Source organism: Agelaius phoeniceus, chromosome 11 (assembly GCF_051311805.1).
Source record: "Agelaius phoeniceus isolate bAgePho1 chromosome 11, bAgePho1.hap1, whole genome shotgun sequence".
Classification (NCBI taxonomy): domain Eukaryota; kingdom Metazoa; phylum Chordata; class Aves; order Passeriformes; family Icteridae; genus Agelaius; species Agelaius phoeniceus.
The window spans coordinates 12077401-12100468 of NC_135275.1; the positions used below are offsets into that span (position 1 = coordinate 12077401).

The 23068-nt window shown below is 42.0% G+C and overlaps 1 protein-coding gene across 1 annotated transcript in view; it reads right to left on the minus strand.

Moving 5' to 3' along the window:
* The window catches only part of KBTBD12 (kelch repeat and BTB domain containing 12), a 55244-nt gene that overhangs the window by 18869 nt on the left and 13307 nt on the right, over positions 1 to 23068 (minus strand). The window contains exons 3-5 of the mRNA XM_077184792.1: positions 11070 to 12204; positions 9878 to 10148; positions 6512 to 6662 (exon numbers count right to left, since the gene is read on the minus strand). Of these exons, the coding sequence (XP_077040907.1) occupies positions 6512 to 6662; positions 9878 to 10148; positions 11070 to 12139 (1492 nt within the window). The 5' untranslated portion in view covers positions 12140 to 12204. The remainder of the gene's footprint in view (positions 1 to 6511; positions 6663 to 9877; positions 10149 to 11069; positions 12205 to 23068) is intronic.

A 23068-nucleotide genomic window follows, 5' to 3' on the forward strand; every position in this document is an offset into this window, starting at 1 on the left:
TCTCTCCCATCCTCTGCTAAGCAGGGCTGGATGGCAGAGAAATGAGGGAGCCATAAAGCAGCCCTGGCAGGCACTTCCAAAGGTGAAACCCAGAAGCACTCTCATCCTTTGCTAACCCAGAGCACAGCAGATGAGGTAATGCAGCTTGTAGAAGACACAAGAGCATGAGATTGATTAGAAGCAGGGCTGAAAAATCAGATTATTGTCTTCCTAAGCATGGTCAATGTTTCAGTTTCAGCTCCTTTTCTCATAAAATGCCTTTTCTGACTTCCTTTGAAAATAATTAAGTGTGTAGAAAGCAGTTTCAATCTCATCTATCAGAACAATTTATCTGCCTGTTTTTGTTCCTTCCTGCACATGGACACTTTGGAGGCTGTTGCACAGGTACAAAAGCTCAGAATCAGACCCATAAGCTGCTACTTGTCAGAAGTCCAAAGCATATTTATAAATAGACATGTTTATTTTAAAAGAAAGTGTTTTTCAAATGCACAGTTAATATTCAAGCATGAAAGCTAAAATGTTTCCTTCCAGCTCCTCCTACACACACTTTCTTTTCCAGAGAGACCCCAAAGTACATATTCAAATAAGTATTTTTTGATCAAGACGTTCAGTATTTAATTGAACCTCATTTAACTGTTTAAATCTTCTAAAAGAAGCTTTCAGCAAGAGCCCAGGGGAAAAAACCCAACTTGTAAGAGGTAGGATGCCAGTCTGAGGAGGATAAACAAAAATTCTTTGGCTCCTAAATCTTCCCTAATAGGATTTCTCATCTAAGGCCTTCAATGCATTATTATTTATAAAGCAGGAATTATACAGCATAAAAGCAACACATGGTTGAAGCTGTCATAGTGATACAGCTTTTTTTTTTTTTACCAGTGACCTGTATTTCAGAGACACTAGTTCTACTGAGTGTGTTTTAACAGAAGTAATGAATATGGCATTCAAATGGATTCATTTGGATAAATTTTCCTAATTTGTATGTTGGCTGTGATAAGTTTTCAGAGAAGTAGCTGGAAAGGATATTTTTTAAAGTGAGAGATTAAAATGCATGACCTTAAATAGAGCCCTCCCATCTGGTTTTCTTCCAAAAGTGTCTCAATTGCCTCTGTCATTAAGAACACAATACTGCTCTTTCTTGGGCTTTCCAACAAATATAGTTATGCTCCTGGGAAAATATGGAGAGAAAGAGCTGAGACCAGTGAAAAGAGATGAATAGGAGAAAGGATTTGGAGCCTTAGGAAATGCTGTTCATTTACTTATGAGGATTATGTATGGTGTATAAATAGCATGAGTCTCTAGGAACATGGCACAACAAACAGACAATTATGGTGCAGGACTGCTGATTAAAACACACGGTACAGGTTCTTGAACAATGCTACTTCTCAGACCAAAAACTCTGATCTACTTCTCCTTTTCCTTCCATCAGCTTGACTCTACAATAATTCCATTTAAGCCATTATGGTTTTACATGTTGGAGCTGGCAATTAGTCTGGGAAGGGCTTTTGGACAGTGACTGCATACTCTGTGCTGTGCCAATAGGACTTTTCAGAAATTAACACTTCAAAGGCTAAGCATCAGATTCTGATCTGGCTGAGAATAAAGTGATCTTAACACAACTCCCATCAGCAGACTACTTACTACAGATTTCCACCTACATGGATGACAGCAAAAATTAAACTTGTCTATCAAAGAGTCTGCTGCTTCACCTTATTCAAAGCTAATAGTCCATCAATTCTTTCTGCTTCATATTTATGATAGAAATTGCATTTATACATCACAGACATTAGAGAGGATCAACTTTCTCTGCAATTTTTCATCTGTGCTCTAGAGTCCCTCAATGTGCTGACACGTGGGCAAGAGATCCTGCTGGAAAGAGCTGACAACTTTACTTCATTTAAGGACTTTGCTTTCAAGACTTGCTTGAAAGAAATAATCTCTCTCTGCATCACTAAGTTCTAGCTGGGCACAATCTCTTTATTCCATTTTTTTATTCCTGGGAAGCAGGGTGTGGTCCTTCAGGCATACACAAGATATCTTGCATTTACCTGTTTCCACCTTGCCTCCCTTCCTTTCCTTCCTCTGCCTCCAGCAGCCCCCATGGATCTCCTTAGCTGACTACAGGATGCCCATGGAGATGATGCACCCCAAAAGGAACAAGAATGGCAGGCAAAGTGGGGGATCCCTGTGGGAATCCAAGCAGTGCCATTCTATGCTTCTGAAGGGCCCCTTCACAGAGTGTCCCCTGACTGGGGCTGCACAGGAGCCTGTCAGATGTGCAAGTTCTGTGCACACACACTCCACCATGAGAAACTCCCATTAGGATGAGGGACTCAGCAAAAGCCTCTCTCTCACCTAGAGCACAAAAGCTTAGACATTATGCCTGAGCTATCTCTGAGGCCATTACATGAGAACAACTTATGACCTATCACAGCTAAGACAGCCACCATACACAGAGCATCCCCACACAATTTGAGAAGGTTTCAACCCATACACAGTAACACCATACCACATCAGAGAGCTTCAGGTGTCTGCCTATGCAGAGTAACATCATGACACTCCAGAAGGCTGCAAGCATCTGCCCTTCTTGTTCTCCAGCCCAGCCTTTTATCCCCTCCTGTTGATGCCCTGCACCTGTGTGCCCTCTGCTCCCTTTGGTGGTTGGTCAGTGCCCCTGGGCACTCCATGGCTCATTGCTGGCAGTGCTGCTCACCTGCTGCTCACAGCTGTGCCCAATGGGGATGAGGCTGTGCCAGCCCCACCCCAGTTACCACAAACTGTGTGCCTGCAATGATCCTCTTCAGAATGTGTCTTTTTGCACAAATCACTCTTGACAGCATCTTTCTAGACTCCCAGAGTGCCTGACCCTCCTTATGAAGCAGGGTGGTGGCCAAGGGATACACAGCTTTGGGGAGCCTGTAGTGGTTTTACCACCCTCATGAGAGTTGCTATTCTTTGCTCTGTCACTATCAATCTCTATTTTTTCCATCCCCATTATCTCCTGAACATCATCTCCATGATCAAGTGCCACATCAGCCAGATTAGGAGCACTTTCACTGCCTTCCTCTCAATGCCATGAGCTGCCCATTCCTCCAGCTGGAGTTACCATCACAATTGTGTCCAAAGGGCAGCTGGACCCACCTCACAGCCCAGGAGCCTGAGAACTCACAAAGTAACATGAACCTGTCACCACAGATAAGCCATGGAATGAAGCTTTTCTGTGTGAGGTTTAATTGCAGTTGGTGAGTGTGAGTTTACAGCTGGAGATGAGGCCGTGTGTGGTGTCTGCAGAGTAGGATGCCAGTATCATGTCTGTATCACTGTTTCCAGCCAGAGCTCATTTGGAAATTGCTTCATCACTTTGAGAGGTCTTGGAAAATGCTTTAATCTCTCCACAGAGTTTTCAGACTGTGATGGTTAACATTAAGCAACCATGTTGTGTTCTTAATTTTAACAGATAAATCTCCTTTTCCACCAATTCTGTTGCAGGTGGATTTAAACCAGCATGTTCAAAGGCAGAATTTGTTGACCAATCATTTTTGGCTCAGACTTGTCTTTCAATTAAAAAATGAGTTGTAATATTGACTTCCCAAGAAAACAAGACTTATGCAATTATATGTATGGTCTCTATCTACATTGACATTATTTTCTCTACCTTACATAGCTTTTGTGCCTGTTGGCCAGTTTCAACTAAATGTTGCAGTTTTATGGATGCTAAAGTTCTTACAAGTTTTGTGAAAACTGGCAGTGAGGAGGTTGTGAAAGCAGGCCAGACCTAGGTCAAAATGTCCCCTCTGCAACTGATATTCCTGCTACCTGATGGTAAATGATCTGTGTTTCCACTTGCTGCAGTTACACCTTGAGTGGGCAGAGCATCAGAAGGGAGGCGGGCTCGGAAATGTAATGGCAAAAATAGCCCAATCTTTCTCAAAAATCTGCTACTTGGAACAGTGTGTCAGCTTAGTTACCCTTGGTATAAATCACAAGCAAGTTTGTCCATTACAGTGAAATTAGCCCAGGTTTACACTGTTAAAACTGAGAACACCAGTGGCATTATGAATGTTGAGTTAGACTGAGTGGCAAGAGTGAAGGGTCCAATGCAGCAAACTGTTCACCCAAGCATTGAGTGCATTGGTTCCCTTAGGGATGGGCTCAAATAAAGACTGCCATGGGAGGCCATGGGAAGGTGTGTGAACCAGCAAAATGATGGAGGCAGAGCAAAACCCTGTTACCACCCACGTGCAGATCAGATTGTAGGAAAGGTTTTCTCTCCCACACACAGAGAATTATTTGTATTGGCCAGCAGGTAAGAAAGAATTCAAGCTATTCAGTGTTCACCTCCCTGAATACTGCAGCACTGGCTGTTACACATTCAAAACCAAGGCTTTTTATTTTTTTAATTAGCAAAATGCTTCTGAAGGTCCATGAGACCATGAATTGTCCTCAATGACATTTAAACAGACATTTTTTGGATTTAAGTTTTGTGTTCAATCTGTACATTTCATTACTGTAATCTTTCACATGTGCTTCTTGCTTTGTGAGATTTTGAGGGAAGAAAATGGATGCAGTTTTCCCCATTAGCCACTCCTTTTCCCTGTGCCAGTGTCAGGTTTTCTGGGAAGAAGACTCTCAATTTGTTTTATCACATGCATCCCAAGGCAGCTGCTTTTTTTTTGCTCCCTGACTCCCTGTGTCATCACAGCCTTCGAGGTCTTGATCTGGGAGCCCTTCTGGGTGAGACACATGAATGCTGCTGTTCTCTTCCCAGCTATTCCAGCTGCTGCCCCATTAGAGCATCAGTGTCAGTATAAATAATTATATGTATTTAACCTTTTACAAAGCATGAAGTCTCCATGTTTTCAAAGCACCTTTGAACCTGGGCAGGCAACACTTTCATTATTACCAGCACAATGACATTCTCTGTCACTAACCTTTGACAATAATGACCCAACTTTCTGTTTGCAAAACTCACTTTTTCATATGAGCTTCTTTCACCCTTCCTCTTGGTTGTGCCTATGGGCCTCTCTCAAATCACTTAAGAGAAAGAAGTTCCTCTAAAAGAAGACAAATGCAGCATTAAAGACACTTTTCTCTTCTGCTTCAAAGACACCTTTCCTGCACACCTCCCTTTCTGTATTATGAGCCAGGAACAAACTGCTTTATCCCTGGTATGTAACAACCCAGACAAAGCCAGAACACCCTGATATAGGAGGTATATTAAGCTGATAACACTGTATTTCTGTGTTCACTTTGATCAGCTTGTAAGCAGGAGTAGTTTGAAGCAGAGGGGATTGAAATGTCCTGAGGTGCTGATAGAATTGCTGCTTTCTTCATACCTAAAGCTACCCATGAGACCATGGGAGCATAGAAGGGCATGAATCACTCACAGCCCACCTGTAGATTGATTGGATGAACTTTTTTCCTTGCTTCCCCAAGAACTTTCCGGTCATATATATCTATCTACAATAAGATTTTGGGGCAAAATATTTTGGGGTAGGTAGGAGATTATTGAACTCATTTGCACAAATTATGAAATTTGGTCAAAGTAATGTTTTGAAACAAAAAACCTGAAAGGATTCAATCAAAAATTCGCAAAACGAAATATTTAGATTTTTTTTTAAATGCACTGTGTCGAGGTAGGTGGAAGAGAATTATTCACTGAGTTTTGTCAGGAGACACTCATTATGTTGATTTTGAGAAATCAAAATTTTCTTTATCCTTATGCCTTTCCTTCAGGATGCTGCATATATTCCTCAACATTTCACTGCTCACCTGTGAAATGGTGCTTCAAGTCTTCTCTACTCACCTTTTAAAATTCATTATTACACTCATACCCCAAAGAAAAGTATCTTTGTTGCAAGAATCCAGAACACTACACATTCACATAATTTAATCCACATAAATTACAGAAGGAAGAAATAATGTGGGGAACAAATGACTTTATAAAAATACTCCCCATTTATCGCTGGCCGTGGTCTATGTACACATCACAAATGGGACGGGGCTGCTGTGGAACTGCCTTGAGCTGTTTTATTTTCCAGCATCACTCTCATTACATGGTCATGACAATGGGAAGATGTCAGCAGCTCACATCCCAGGCAGCAGACAAGGAACTTAATGTTACAACTTACTTTATAAGTTTTTTGACCAATCACACAAAGCAAAAGCACATTGACAGTAGGTCTATCTAACCACTATAAGCACACATACTTTCAGTTAAAACAATGCTTGCTTATTTTGAATTCAATACCTGCTTGTAAGTCTGAAAACACAAAGCACAGAGCCCCATTACTAAGCTTAGAACTTGCTAATATCTCACTAGATAGACTTTTCTGCAGCTTAGGGAGTTATTCTAGACAAGCAGGAGTTATTCTAGACATTACTCCCCATTTAGTATGAGGTACTTTGCCCTACAGTACGTAACAAAGGGTGAGATATTTCACTTCACTAAGGCAAATTGCTGGAAAGAGGAAAAAGTAATGGTCCTATCGGTTAAAAATCTGTTTCCTCTTACCCAAGACATAAATCTCCCCATTGACTACGGCAGTGCTGAAGCGGTACTTGGAGAACTTCATTGGGGCTCTCTCCACCCATTTGTCTTGGCCCGGGTCGTAGCGAAACGTTCTGTTACTCAATCGATCCGGCTCCTCGTCAGGCAGATCCATCTGCATGAAATATGACAGCCATGTAATAACACAACATTTGGAGCCCTCCACACGTGCCTGCAGGCAGTTAATCACAGCAGACAGCTCCGCAGATAAATAGCACAAACACATCAATTGCAGCTGGGGGGGATTGTACTCCCCAGGGTGTAGCAGCACCCATGGCTGGTGGCTGGGAGTCTGTGTAGAAGGAAAGGAATACAGGGATATCTATATCCTGCAGCAATAGAGCCAAGGATTTGGATTCTAACAATACATTCAGGGTTAGGGTTAAGGTTCCCAGCGCTGGAAGAACATACCCCCTTCCACAAGGCTGCTGTGCAGTCCTAATAATAATGAGGGAAAACCAGTCTGTCTTTATTTCCCTCATAAAAGTTGAAATCTCTTTCCACTATTACTCAGACTATACCATGAGTCTCAGTCAGGTACTTTGCTGGCCTTTCTCAGTCATATGTATATGTATATGTATATGTATATGTATATGTATATGTATATGTATGTATATACATATATATGTGTGTTTATTTATATATATTTATATATATCTTATCCTAAAATACATTTGCATATTTATTTAGTCAGCCTAACCACTGTAATGTTGTTGTTCAACAGCTGTAACTTCAATAGTTTTCACAATAAGCTCCTAACCCCCTCGCTATATCTTTGCTGCCATAACACTTTTTATACTCACTCCTACTCCTCTTGTTCTCTCTAATCTTCTTCCCCCTTCTCTGCCTGTCTTATACAATGCAGGGAATTCAGATGCTGTTTTCTGGGTATGACACCCTTGAATGTTAGCAGTGGGATGTGGAGGGAGGATTCTGAAATATTTTGGGATGAAAGTTTTCACATAGAGACAGTGAGAAGGAGAGAAATACTTTGCTTACTTGTGATGGCGTTACATGTGTCCTTGTTTTCTTGTTATTTTTCTTTCCCAAAAAACCTTTCCAACACTAATGTCATGGACAAGATAGTAGGAGGCAAACCAGAGAGTAAATATAAAGCCCCTTGGTTATTCCCTGTAAGTGCCCGGGGCATGTTCTTTCTCCGTGGTAAGTGTGAAACGCTAATTTATTCACTGAAAGAGGGGTATTTGGAAGCTGAGTATTTTCAGCACAGACTAAACATGTACTTAGGAGAAGACACCACTTGACATGCTGCAAATTCACATCCAACCTCATTTTTGTGGTAATGTTCTCCTTGGAGTGCACCCTGTTCTCTCAGTGTACAGAAAACATAACTTCCAGCAGCCCTTCCCTGTGTCTCAAGGGTCTGAAATCTTCCTCTCAGCCTCACCCAACATTTTCTTCCATTTTAACAGCCCCCAGTTAGCAAGGCTGGAGTCACTTGGGGTTTAACTGCGCTGGCATCAGGGGCCAGCCCGATGCTGAGCAGAGCAGCACTGCAATGAGCGAGTCCTTGCCCTCCTAAGCTGTTATTTTATGTCCTGGCTTGACTTTGTCTTGTCTTATTTCAATTACAAAGCCTGAGTGGGAAGGGTATTTTTCTCTGTCCTGTAATGGACACATGCATTTAGGGCACTCTGTCAATGCTGTTGTTAGTGTTTGTTCAGGATTGACAGAACATTCAGTGCTGCTCCAGCACAGGGACAGCCCCTGGCTTGGCCAGCTCATTTGCTTTCCCTCTGCAGCTGTGGTAACCCCACATAGGCAATCACTGCATCTGACAGGGGGAAGATAGATGGTACCAGAAGAATTCAGCACTCTTAGTGCTGGTCTTAAAGCACTTTTTTGAGTACTTTAGCTAATTTATTCTGGTCTGTGCAGGTACACCAGAATCTTACAAAGCTGTGGGTTTTGATCAATTGCTGTTAATCTGCTCATCTCAAACCTATTTCTATATAAACTCAGACACCCATGCATTGTTACTGATAATACAATGGTAGGCAGGTATCCGCTTTAGGTGGGTTTAAAAAAAATTATTCTCAGCTCAATATTCCTGACTTGTGCTTCTAAGCCACTTTTCCCTCTCACAATCTGTTCTGGAAAAAAGCTTAACAAAGCTGGTTGTCTGACTTCAACATCTATCTTTGTTATATGACATCTCTTTCAGTTCAAGTTTTTTTTTACAGACAGATTGTTTCTACATTAAGTGTTTTCATATTTTAGTTCTTCACATATGAGATACCCTTGCACAGTTGTTTCTCTATCAGAAATACTCTCTGATCTTTCTGTTGTCTCCTTGGGGACTCCTGCACTCAAAATATTCAAAGAGGTGGAAGTCTGACTGCTGCTGACTGCATTTCACTTTTAAATACTTTAAACATAATTTATTTCAAGAGGACAGAAACCATTGAGTTGTGATGACAGTCTGAACATATTGCAACGAGCATTACAGATGCTCCACCTCATTGTCAAGTGAATGTAGGGCTTTTTCCTGAGCACTGAAATTTGAAATTCACCAAGCAATAAATAAAAATGGGCTAGACTCTGAAAAAAAGATATTTTGCACTGGGAGCAACTGGAGAGAGTGAGCACTGCCCTTGACATCCATGTTCCTTGTAGCATAGCTCTGTAGAATCCCTGTACTACTGAACATGTATCTGTGGCCCTGCTGAAAATCCCTGTAAAAACTTTACATGGCCAAGCAATGCAACAGAAATAAATAAATGGATTGGCGAAAGGACTCTGTTTCCCAGAGAATGCTTTGACTTTTCATTTAAAATGTAATATAATGAAAATCAAATGAATTAACTTTAGTTAACCAAGAAAGCTTCCTGAGAAAGCAAGGTGAACTTTAAATGTCATATAGAAATCTGTCCCTGAAGTGTACCTGTGTACACGCTTTTTGAAGACAGGGCACAGTTAAGGGTCCCTGTGTGATTAAATGCCATTATTTATTAAATCTAGAAAAATTAGGAGGATAGTAAATAAGAAATAGAAAGGATAAATAAGAAATAGAAAGGAACTTCTAATGACAAAGGAGATGTATTTTAAACTTTTACCCACTGTCCTCATCCCTGTAAATAAAATCTGCCCTTCCTGAAGTTGGTATTTACAGTGAGGATGGCATAGATGGATATTATTCTTCTTCACCCTGTTTGATTTTCCTACAGAATATGTTTAATCAGAGGAATGTGAGCAACTTATTCTTCTGTTATCACTGATGTGATCTCCCATGCAAGAAGCACTTTAAAATTACACAACAGCTCCTGTTAGTGCACAAAGCAAACAAAGTAAATGGGCACAATTCTCAACCTGTGGTGTCCATCCACCCAGCACGTACAGCTTGTCCTTCACTGTCACCACCACGTGGCAGGCCAGTGGCACTGGCAGGGGTGCTGTGCTTCTCCAGGTGCCTTGCTCCATGGAATACTTCTCCACACAGTTTGTGACCAGATACTGGTTTTTCACTTTCATTTGCCCTCCTATTACATAGAGGTCGTTGTGGGCAGTGCCCAGTGCGTAGAGCTCACGGAGCTGAGTGCTGCACAGGCTGTGCCAAAAGTGGTTTCCCCGCTGGTGGTATCTGTAGGAAAACCCACAGCTGTAAATGCCCTGCTTCACCCAGGTCCCATCAGCCGGTTTGGAAATGTTGCCCCCTTTAATTGTCAGTGTTTACTCAGCACAGTGACAAGAGGAGCTCTCTCCTTCACAGAGAAGTTATAAAATTGAGCCCAATGTTTGCAAGATGAAGCATGTTTAGTATGAGGAATCCTAGGTGTCCTCCTTTCAAAGATATTTTACCCTAATTAAGATAAGAAGATACTTATTTCTGCATGTGCTGCTTAATCAGTTTCTACTGAAATTAGTGGGAGCAGTGAGAACTCAACACTGCTGAAAAGAAAGCCATTTCACCTGCCTCACTATGAATTAATTTCCTCAAATTTAGGCATTTGCATTTGAAAATGCTGTCACCATTTTAAAATTTGATCTTTAATCCAGGAAATGTCTGTTTTTCTTTAAAATGTGTGCATCTGAAAGGATACGAGTAAAAACAGAATGAGTTTTTTGAGCTATCAATCATCATATTTAATCTATTTTATCATCAACATCAACAGAGAAGCATGTTTTCTCTGTTTTACTGGGCTCATTGGATCATCACTTGGCTCATTTCCCCCTGCTAATGACCTAGAAAAGAAATATCCAAGGAAAATACTGAGATTTGGGTAAAGAGAATATAAAATCTACTTGCATTGATCAAATTGAGCTCATTTGCTCAGCGATACCACAAGAGTAACTCCTCATTCTTTCAGAAGAATTTGGTTGTATGTATATCTCAGAGCTGTGAAAATAAGTTGTGACAAATTGATCCAAGTAGTCAAAATCTCTAAGAAAAAAGAAACCAAGTAAAAAATGTTTTGTGTAATGGTCTTTTTTCTTTTTTGTCCCCAGGGACATTATTTAAAATTTTTCAATAATTAGGGGGTTTCTGACAGAGGGTACACACCTATAAATTTCAATGTTCCTGGTCCTTTGTCTAGACATTTTGACGGCGCTTGCCTCGCCTGCCACAATGATATCATTTTTCTCAGTGACAACACCAGTGCAAACACATCCCAAGCCCTCTCCATACTTTGGGGAGGAAATGAAGTAGGTCTTTCCTGTCACAGGAGCATAACAAAAGCTGGCATCTGCATAGCTGCCATGCCTGGACCTGATGCCGAGGGAGTTGTTGCCGATGCAGAGCAGGAGATCTGTAGTCTCCATGCCATATCGCAGGCTGAGGGAAGGGTGCCTGGACAGCTGGATGGTTTTCAGTGCTTCCTCGAACATATCACTGCATTCTGAATTGCACAGAATCATTGTGTTCCTCTTCCGGGCTTCCACAAGAAAAGAGGGGCTGACGAGTACCAGCCTCACTTGCTTGAGGAGCTCAACAAGGTGCTCTGAACGTGACTCTCTGCTGTGCTTGACCCATCTAATGACGAGGTCCAGAATGCTCTCCTCCCTGGAAATATTCAGATCATCTGATTTGATGAGAGTCAGCAGCTGCTGGAATTCAATCTCTAGTATTTCTTCCTGCAAGCTCACCTCAGCAAAATGCTGATACATGTATTTCCTCGCTTGGTCACATAAATCATCTGCCCCGATGTGGTTTGCAAAGTAATAGATGCCCACGCAGTTGGAAGCATCCATGTGGTCCATCATGTACTTCTGACACATGTTGCAGACCTCTTCCATCTGCATGAAGTAGGCAGCAAGGGCGACAGTCTGCACGTTGAGGCTGGTGAGGCGCAGCTCGGCGCTGTACACGTAGTGCAGGATCACCGACACGCTCTCGGCCGAGACATCGTGCAGAACCACCTCCCTCTGCGTGCACTCTGCCAGGCCACACGTGAACATGGCTCTGAAATAGGCACTGAAGGCAGCCAGCACCACCTTATGGCAGGGGAACTTCTCGCCTTCTGCAACCAGCACCACATCGATGATCTGTGCGGATTCCTTCATGCTCCTCACTTGCTCCAATAAAGCCAAGCTGTGGCGCTGCTTTCTCTTCTCCTCAGCCTTGCGATCCATGGTGGATCCCCAAACTTCCTCTCTTTAAATATCTTCAGAACTAAAGGTCTTCATTGGGAATGTTTCTAGAGATAGAAGCATCATATTGTCCAATCAGAGCAAACTATTGGGCAAAGGAATATTGCTGTAATTACCTAAAGTTAGTAATCTGTGTGGTGTGATATGTAATGTATAATGTAATGTATATTACAGTAATGTATAAAAATCATGCAAAATTATCTTCAAGGCCTCTAAGACAAAATACAAGAAAAATCAACACACAATCAAATGACCTTCAGTATTCAATGCCTACCCCCAAATTCTGTGATTATTTAAAGACTATTACAGACTTCCCTTCAAAGCAGCCTTTTTCAACTGCCTTCTCCCTCTTTTCCCTGATCCTGATGCAGAGCCTATAAAAATTGAGCTGAGAGAGTCATCGCAGTGTTGTGGGTAGAGGCAGCTTTTACCCCCAAAGACTGGTGGTGAAGTGGCAGGAAGCAGCTTGGTCCAGCTGGCCAGATTCTTTTCTCTCTCACACGAAAGCATAGGTCACTGGTTTCTACAGAGTTGCTACCAGATTCCTTTGGAATTAGTAAAGTAAACAGAGTAAATAAAATCAGTAACTAGAGGCCAGCCTTCAAGCTGTCCTCCTTCTTCTCAGCAGGATGTTTATGTGCTGCAGAGTCACAGTTTTGGTTCCACTCACTGTAAGATCAAGGGACATTTTAAATTAAATTGTAATTATTAACATGCTCCCTCCAGTTTTACTTACTGGGGGAGAAAAGGGAAATTTGTGGTCTCATTTCATTTCTGTTTGTTTTTTTTTTTTTTTTAATTTGTTTGTTTGTTTTGGGGTTTGGTTTAGTTTGGTTTTTTGGGTTTTTTGTTTTTTGAAGTTGTTTTTGAAGGCAGATCCTTTAGTGAATCTCTGTCTTTCTGCAGAATGTGAGGTACAGGTATAGAGTTTCAGTGGGAGAATGACATTTACCATCACTTGAGGGATACCAGTCCTTATCACAGTTTTTGGCTGTAATATGGTAATGAGACAGTTCTGTTTTAGAAATGCATTAAGGACTCATGTCATGAGTCACCAGTGCACGAACAAGTCCTAAAGCTGTGGTATAACCATGTTTGAAACACATTGTAAACATGGTACAAAGTGCTTAATGAGACTGTTCAAATGACTAACATTCTTCAGCAGCTTAAATACTTGCAGGATCAAGGGCTTGTATCACAGATTGAATTAGTTTTCTCAAATCCTGGCAGCACAAAGAGAAGTCTTAGTTTCATTAAAAAAAACATGTAAAAATGAGTATATGAAATTCTTTGAAATTCCTCTATTTTTGCAAACAGTCCAGATTTTTCTACAGATTTAGATAGATAGATCTTTAAAAATATTACAGTAATTTTCCAGGTGGAAAGGAAACCTACAGCTATATCACCAAACTCAAACCTACTCTTTTAGCTGTTCAGTTGTTTTTGGAACTAGTCCTCATTCTACAGTTAGGTAGATTCCTCACTTTGAGTGCTAATTTAAAAGCCAAGCATGCTTGAAGATTGGCATTTCCTTGATTTCATTATTTCCATATTCCAAATATGGAACCAGAAGCAACAAATCTAAGAAATGAAACTGGGTTATTACCAGATTTAAAAAATGAATTTGGAAGACTAAACATTAACATCTGGAGGCGGGCCAGACTCTGAGCTCTTCTTATGATACCTCTAAAATTCAATCAAAGAGCAAGTTTAGTACAAAAAAGACAGAGATGGTATTTCAAAATCTAGATTTTTTTTTTCTGTCTCCTTTGAAATTAAATACTGCATTTGAGAAAACATGGGTCTTAATTCTGCATTGACTACCTCTGGAGCACTCTTTACAGTCAGTAGAAGCCTTTCATGAGATAAGAAATGTTCTCTTTTTTTTATCCTACATGATAATTAGAACATTTATTGTTTACCCCTTGTGCTTTTTCATAATTTTGTAATATTTGACCTTCACTGCATTTTGATAAAGGAACGTCCCTATATCTCAGAAACTGTGCTTCCCATCTCAAAGACCATAAGCACAGACCTCTTAAAGAAGATGAGCTGTAGTGTCCTGAACCAGGTTGTTCATCTCCAGCTGTATGAAAGTGTTAGTAAACACCAACAGGCCCCAATCCCATTTCACATTCTGACTAATCATGACTTTTCCTCCAAAATTATCAACTTCTCTCCTTTCTCTTTTATGATGTCAAAACTTCATGCATCCCCCAGCTTTTTCATAAGGGTCAAAATACGTATTTTTAATGTAAAGAACAAGTGAGATAATTAATCACCATCATTTCCTCCAGATTTTTGTACAGATCAGGAAGAAGCTGTCTGTAGAACTGAGTTATGATTTCATTTCCTTTGCTGGTCACCTTTATGTTTTCTTTCACTGTTAATTTAGCTTTCTTAAGAGCAACCATTCATCGGTGATTACACTGTTCATTAGATTTGTGAATTTTAAAGTGTTCATACCAGTGATCAGCACATCTGGCACAACATCTCCTCTGCTCTTTCATCAGCAGGGCCTCAGCAACAGCATTGTTGAGGAAAAACGTAGCTCATGCCATTAATGTGCTACTTGAGGTGTTAATAATCTGATGGCCAAGTCCCACAGCCACTGCCCAGGCAATGAAGGGCAGTGCCCATCTGCAGCCAGGGCAGGTGGGCTCCTCTGCCACCCCAAGCTCCTCTGGTTCTGCTCTGGATGCCCTCCCCAGGAGCAGCAGCAGGACTGCTCACAGCCTGGGGGCAGGAGATGGCTGGGCCCCTTCTCCTGGACCTGTGTCACACACATCTTTTATGGAAAATCCTTTCCTCAGGATTTTTTCTCCTGAGAAGCTGAGAGGCCTCAGGAACAAAATGCAAACAATGGTTATCTGCTGCTGTGGAATGCAACAGGTGCATCTGTGACTGGTCATGGTGGTTGTTTCTAATTAATGGCCAGTCACAGTCAGCTGGCTCGGACTCTCTGAGAGTCAGAACCTTTTGTTATCATTCTTCTATTCTTTTAATATAATACATATCACAAAATAATAAACCAGCCTTCTGATACATGGAGTCAGATCCTTGTCTCTTCCCTCTTCCTGGGACCCCAGTGAGCACCACCACAGACCTGCTCCATAGCCACCATCCCCTCACCCTGTGCAAAGAGTCTGCACCTTGCAGGAGGGTCCCTGCAGCCCTCCCAGCTGTCTCCACCCCCTCACTGAGCTCTGCAGAGCCACGCTGCTTCCCCAGGCAGAGCTGCAGCAACAGTGTGGTTACCTTGCTCTTGCAAGAGGACAATATTCACTTTTTCTTGCCAGAACACACCTTCTTTATCTGTGTGCTTTGACAGCACAGCCAGCTCCTGACTGAACTGTACTCAACAAAATCATGCTGTTGACTTGCATGTGAGTCTACCTTCTCCATACTGCAGCTGAGGAAACAGAAGCTAAAAGGTTAAAAAGAAAACAGGATTAAAACCCAGGGGTGAAATCCTTTCATTTACTTCAGAAATTCATCCCTGTGCTTTAGGTGCAAACTTGTCACTTCCCAACTAGCTTTTAGCAGTGTTTAGGTGAGGTCATTGGAAGGATATTAATATTCTCCTTTATATCACTGGAAAGACTATTAAAGGGTAATAATGGAGCAGTGCTGCTTTGATTTCCCTCTGGGTTACAGAGGGAAAAAGATGGTACATTGATAGTAAAAGAGAGGATAAGTGTGATGCAAATATAATTTGCAGTAAGACACTGCTCTGAGATTTTGTCAGAGGCTGAGTTGTCACTATAAAACTTCCAGTGCAAGGTTCAAATCCTTTATGATGTCACCAGGAGCTGAAATCAGAGTTAATGCCTCACTTAGAATTTTGGGATAATTTTTTCTTCTACTGTGAAAAATGGATTCAGGTGCAAACCTCCATTGGATGTCACTTTATTTGAGAGCTGGGCTATTAATTTTTCTCCAGTTCTCTCCGGTACTTTAATTTTTATATCAACCATTTAGTTAGTCTAATTTCACCCTTTTTTCCCCTTTGTGCCATGAACCTCACAAAGAGCCATATATAATGGTATGCAGGAGCTCCAGCATACACTTTGCAAGGCAGTAGCGTGCTGCATGAGCAGTTTAAAACATAAATAAGCACACTGCTGTGAGCTCAGCTCTCCAGCTTTTATGAGACTATCAAACTATAAATAAATGCTGTCCTCAATTCTCAGTTACACTGCAGGCTCTTTGAACTGCCCCAGTGCAAAGGGACTGTATACCAGATGGAAGTAGCTCATCAGGAATTTCCCCCCACCTCTGGGGGGGAAAAAAAGCTACTCTGTAATAAGAGACATTATTTTGCCTGTATTTTTTGTCTGGAACACAGATTTTTTTTGTCTTTTCCTGAGGAATCTCCTGTTTCCCCGTCATGGTGGGAGGGTGGGAGCTGCAGGACCTGGCCCAGCAGAGGTCACAGCACCCAGCGTGGGGGGCACCTCCTGCATCCTCCTCTTCTCCCTCTGCTTTTTTTTTTTTTTTTTCTTTTTCTTTGCCTTAATGAGGCTGCCCTGCCTTCAGCCAGCCTCCCTTCAGGTGCTGAAAGGATCAGAGTTCAATCACATCAAAGGACCAGCGCCTCTGCCCATGAATTATTTGTGCTTCCTTTGTTATCAGTAAGCTGAGAAGCAAATCTGTTAATTGTATGCATTATGACATTTGGCTGACAGCCACAGTGAGGCAGAAATCAGCACCCAGATGATAATAATGTTATAATCTCAGAGTTCAATTATGAAGGCTGTGCTGGCATTTAAAATCAAGATTTTAAACCGTGCAAAAGATCCCACAGTGTTCAAAAAGGGCAAATAATAATGCTAATCTTGATACAAAGAACAGGTATAATAAGATATATAAAGGAAGCTTCCAATGAATTATAGATGTTCCTGTATCTATAGGATAAAAGGAATCATTCTCTTAATTCTGACACCTGGAAAGATGCCAGAAGAAATTATTATGTGATTGAATTATAAGGATTTAGAGGGTAACAAGGTGATAAAAGCAGTTATGGCACCTATTTATCAAGAACAAATTGTGTCAATCCAACATAATTTTCTTCATTTTTTTCAGGGATAATAGGGGATAAATTAGATACTTTGTCTAAAGACTGATATGGTCATATGTGACAAATTGTGATGAAATCCACAGACTAAATCAAGATCAGTTAGGTGCCCAGCTGGCTGAAAAAGCCAATTCAAATAATAGCTATTGGTGGTCAGACTGGGAAGCATCTCTAATCTGTGGCTGGAGATCTGTGCTGAAAAGGTCACTCACAGTTTCAGGGAATACTTTCTTGCTTTGATTCAGATATGATTTCTTGAATTAATTACATCCATTCTGTCCAGATAAAATATACAGATTTATGGCAGCACATTAAGAATCTCCAATTAGAATTGGAGAACAACCAATCCTTTTAGGAAATTTATGTTCATGTAGGCATACAGGTAAGTGTCACTAAAAGATGGTTCTCTGTAACAATTATACATTTAGTGCAGAGATGTGTTTCAAGTATCACTGTAGCTACCAGCAGCCAGGGTACCTTTCTGGAAGTTTTCCATATTCAGTCAGTTGACAGTTACTTAGAGAATTAGGATTTTCAGGCTTTCAAAGGCATCTAATTAAGTTAAAAGCCCAGCTCCTGCTTCAGCTTACTGTGCAATGTAGGAACTGAAGTGTCTGCATCACTTTTAAAGGTGAAAATGCAGCCTTAGGGAGTTTTAAAAGATTTGCCAGATGATGGGGTCACCTTCTATTAAAGTCATTGAAAGAACCCTCCTTGCTCAGCTCTCTTTGGTTTGGTGCATAAATTACTGGGCAGGCTGTAATGACCACCAAGTCACCCTCCTTCATGGTGGCTTTCCAGCATTTGTGCCAATGCTGGATGAGTGCGTTGCCATCTTGAGCAAGAAGTGAGTCTGCCACCTGCTCGTGATGTGGGAATTCCACACTGAGGGGTCCCACTGTGTGAGGGTTTTTATCTGGGTAAGGCACTCCCTCAGGGCTGGGTTGATCTCAGGGAAAGGCAATTCTGTGGGGTTTGGGTCAATCTCGGGGCTGTATAGGGGTTCTGGTGGTGCCGAGGGTTCAGTGGAATTAACTTACGAAGCCACGCAGTGGCTCACATTCAAGTGACTTCCTTTAATGGCTGCCATGGTTGTCCCCCATGTAGTGAGGTACCCATAAACTTTGGCATAAACTGGAGATATCAAAAAGTCTCTGGCCTACTGCTTGCCAGGCTTCAAATCAAAGGGGCCCACTAAAGAGAAACCTTTAACTTGATTCGACACCCAGTCCAGCAGGGTGCCTAGTTTCACATCAGCCATGTTAATAGATTGCTAATGTAGGAGCTCCTGACCTGGCCAAGCTCCTGCTTTGTTCCTGCGATATTCCACCTCCCACAGTTTCTCTCACTGGTCTACTCAATCTCCCGCTGAGGTGCACGCACTTTAAATTCCCAAGTTCCTTCCCAAACTCTTGAGTTCCTTCCCAAACTCTTCCCAGATCCTTTTCCTGGATCCTTCCCGGCCAGTTCCACGACCTAGTGAGAGTTGCTACCTGAGCAGACTGCACACCCCGCGCCGCCTTTATAGGTCCCTGTTCGGGCACCATTTGTAGCAGTGGGGAACAAAGCGACACAGACGCCCTTCTGTATCTGCAGGAGATCACTTTATTGTCAAAATAGGCCCCTTTTTATACCTTTAATTTAATATTTTATATTATTTTATACCTTTAATTTTAACCTGACGTAACTGAAACCCAACCGAGACCTAACAGAAATTAACAGAAAGAAGGCACCCATTGGCTGGCTCAGCTGCCATGCTGCTGTCCTACCATCCAATCAGCTTCCTGCTCATATGCAGTCCGTGTGTTCCTTCAGCCAATCAGCTTCCTGCTCCTACACCGTCCGCGCATTCCTTCAGCCAATCACAATCTCCCTTCCAACTGTCACTCCTCTGCTGGCTCTCACTCCTCTGCTGGCTCCTGCCCATCCAGCGTGCAGCTGTGCCTTCCCATGGGGCCCTCTGGTGAGCACGAGCCTTGCAACTCTAACAATTGTAACCCCATATCCTACACAGCCCCATAGCAGGTACAGTTCAGGTGATCTGAACTGATTTATTCCTGGCAGGGAAGGAGGAATTTTGAGGTTTTGAAACTACTAACACTACAAATCCAATGATGTCATTGGCCCGTATGAGATAAAGTCTAACAGTCCTTCTGAGAGACATTTTAACTATTTTTCTCCCTTCATTCCTGTGGCACCTTGTTTCTGTTTCTGAGAAGACTGGGCCAGGGTACTCTGAGGTCTCACTAGACCCAAGCATAGGCTGGTTCTTGCTGGGATGTGCTGCTAGGCAGACTGGTGGGAGCTTTCTTAGCTTGTTCCAGTCTGAAAGTGGTGCAAAAGAAGGCTCTCAGTGCAGGGACACAGGCTGCTGACCTACAAGCTGCTTCTGTAGATGTAGGCAGCCGTGGCACAGTTGTGTTCCCCTGTGTACATCCTTGCATCCCTGCTGCTCCAAAAATCCCACTCTAGCACAGCCTGCAGTCATCTCAGACTGCAACAGACACAGCCTGGCCTTTCTGCAGAATCTTCATTTTCCTTCTCATTGCATTGCTCTTAATTTAAACCAAAAATAAAATGGACATCAACAAGGTGCTATGAACTAGGAGAAACTTGGTACCTACCAGGGAGATTTTTTAAGCAAAAAAGTCTGCAAAGCTTCAAAAACTGTGTTTGGGAGCATGATTGACCATTGGAGACCTGAAGATGCTTTGATCAGTTTTCAAAGCCTTTGGGTGGTTTATGATTCTGGGAAGATTTGACAGTTTGAGCTCTGTGTACTGCCAACTCAGAGGCCTAGATGTGGGATTGGATTAATATTGATCCTATCTCAGCAAATACCAGGCATATTTTTTTTCTTTAAACTGTTACAGATTCATGAAAAAAATCAAAGCAGCTGGAAATGAAAGACCCTATGGGCCATCTTTTCCAATGTGCCTTCACCTGACTTAATCGGGTTCAAAGCTCAGTGAAGTCGGTAAAAAGAATCCCACAATTTAAGTAGAAAATTGATGTGGCTCTGTTAACAAACAAATGCCTATGGACAAACCCCAGTCTGAGTCAATTATGTGCATTAATTGTATGAGAAGAATAGAACCTAAAGATAGACATACCAAGCCCATTTCTTTTACAGTTCACATATGCAGATCATTTCTCTTGCATGTAAAAACTAACTGAAATGGCAAAGTGTTCGTTCACAGAAGGAGGATGCACAAGTTTTTTACAATGACAGATGCCAGCAGAAGGAAAATGTATTTCTAAAATGCATTTCAGTAGCTCTTTAGGCAGCCTGACAAGGGCCTTAGGAGTTTCTCTTTTTGCATTTCTCTAAATATACTGGCTAGTATAGGAAAGGCTTCCAGAACAGTTATATAATATAAACAGGACTGTATCACAAATAAAATAAACATAATTTAATAACTGTGAAAACTAGGCCCTCTGCATATTTACAAAAGATTGTGAACTCTAATTGCCAATACTTATATAACTCAGGAGCACGCATCCCTCTGGTGAGCAAATGCAAGTATGTAAAAACTTTAATAACCCTGTCATTCAGCAGTGAGATTATAATAAAGTGCAAATTGTAATCAATGTCAGGATTCCATTAGTTACTGTCTGAATCCAAACTTACCCCTAAATTTCTCCAGTTCCAATTTCAATCACTACCAAGCAAATATGTGGGTATGTCCATATTCACAGAAGGGAAAATTCAGAGCAACCCATGGCAGCAACACACCACCACCTCCAAAACAGCCCCTTCACTGACACACACATTCAATATCTCCTCAATCTGCAATCCCCACTGAACCCTCATATTGAAAATGTTCATCCCTTTGGCAGGGATCAGTCCCAGGCACGTATAGATACCCTGATTGAAAAGGAAAGATTTTTTCTGAGCTTCCTATATAGAAGCAAGTCCAGATGTTTCCAGGTTTGTGGAGTATTTAAATCTCCCCACCGTGCACAGACCTCAGGCACTGAAATTTCTGCATGCCCTGGCTGATCCTGTTCCCACACTGCTGACAAACTCCACATAGCTGCAAACAGACCCCCAGATGTTGATCAATGGTTCCTGTCCTTTGTAATGAATCTCTTACAATTCCTTTATGAACCAGACAGCAGGCACTGTAAGGAAGTGAGAGGGCTCGGTTTTGGCAGCAGCAGTGGGTCCTACAGCCTCCTCCCCCTGTAGCTGCCTTGCAGCTGGCCCTGTGTGCCCCTCCAGAGCACCTTTAAGGATTCCCCAAGACAGACATTCAGGTGTCCTTGCCCACAAGTTTCCCATGCACCCAGCAACCCAAAGCAAGCTTGGCCCAGGTGATTCCACATTGCCCATCTGTCCCAACAGCAAACACCCTTCCCTTTCCTGTTCCATTGGGGATGGGATTTAAATGTAAATGTACCTTTTCCACGCTGGGAGCGGCAAGGGCCTGTGAGAGGGCATGGGAGAGGGAAGCAGAGCTCTGACACAGCACACAGAGCTCCTGGTGACAGTGAGGTGCCAGGGCTATGAATAGCTTTGCACTGGGCTCCCAGCTGGGATGAGGAGCTGCTCTAATGCCAGGCACAGGGGCACATTAGGACACAGCCTAATGTGTGTCTCATGACACCTGTCCCCCTCACCCCTGTCCGGGTGCTGCCTGCCAGGCACTGTGCTGGGGAGCACCAGACTCTCCCTTGGGGTGGGGCAGCTGCAGCTGGTGTTGGTGACCACTGCAGGGGTTATGTTCCCCAGAGACCTTGCACTGAACCAGGCATATCTCTGGATGGCAGCTGTGCCTGGGTGGCTGGAGCAGTTCCAGCACAGGAGCACCCACCTGCCTCTGAGGTGTGGGTACCCAACCACACAGATGCTGTTGCTTGCTGACCCTATCCAAGTCATTCCCAAAACCAAGACCACTGTCTCCATAGCTGACAGAAATGTTCTCAAACTGATCCTCCTGCCCTCCTGTGAGAAGCTGTACACCAAAGAAGGATTGCTGACCAAACTGAGTTGTTATCTGTATATTTTATGGCTATCTTATTGTTTTGTGCTGGTGTAGATCAGAAACAGATCATCTAAATTGGTCCAGAATAGTGGGGCTGCACTGATGTGCATCTTGTACTCTGAAAATTAAAGAGGAACAGGGAGGGCCATAATACACTATTTTTATTTCCATATGTTTAAGCAAAGATGGAGAAAAGATTAAGCAGAATTTAGGGTTATAAAATTGATTAATGTTGAGCCAATACTTTTAGTTGAGAAAGACATTAAGGGGTTTTCAGAATGTTCTTTTTTAAATAGCATGACTTTATTTTTTCACCGCGCTAATTGGTTGATTGATTGTAATAACTTCTGAGAAAATTGAAAATGAAATGTAGATTCCTTATCTAGATTTTTATTCTGATGATTTTATTACACAGTTTTTCTAAAAGCCATAGAGGAAGTTGGCAGAAACATTCAACTGCTAAGAGCAGTTTGTTGGGTTTAGAGGGAAAATTAAAGTACATTATTTTAAAAGCATCTTTCATAGCATTTGTGAACAAAACTAGGGAAAAAATCCCAGTGATTAAAGTTTATTCTTGTCAGAGAATTCGATTGACCAGATTACAAAGATATATATTGTCTAAACTCCCAGATTGTTCTTATTAAAAGGTCAGATTTATCTTAGAAATAAAAATACCCAGTCTGATACCACAGTTCTCACAGAAGCCAAGATAGAACAGTGTGCTGATGAAATGCCACAGCTGTGATAAAAATGGATCATATCCTGTAGATTGCCCTGTTCTCCTCTAACTTGGAACAATTTGTAGCATGGTGCTGGTTAACAATGGAGCATTTATGTAGTTAATTT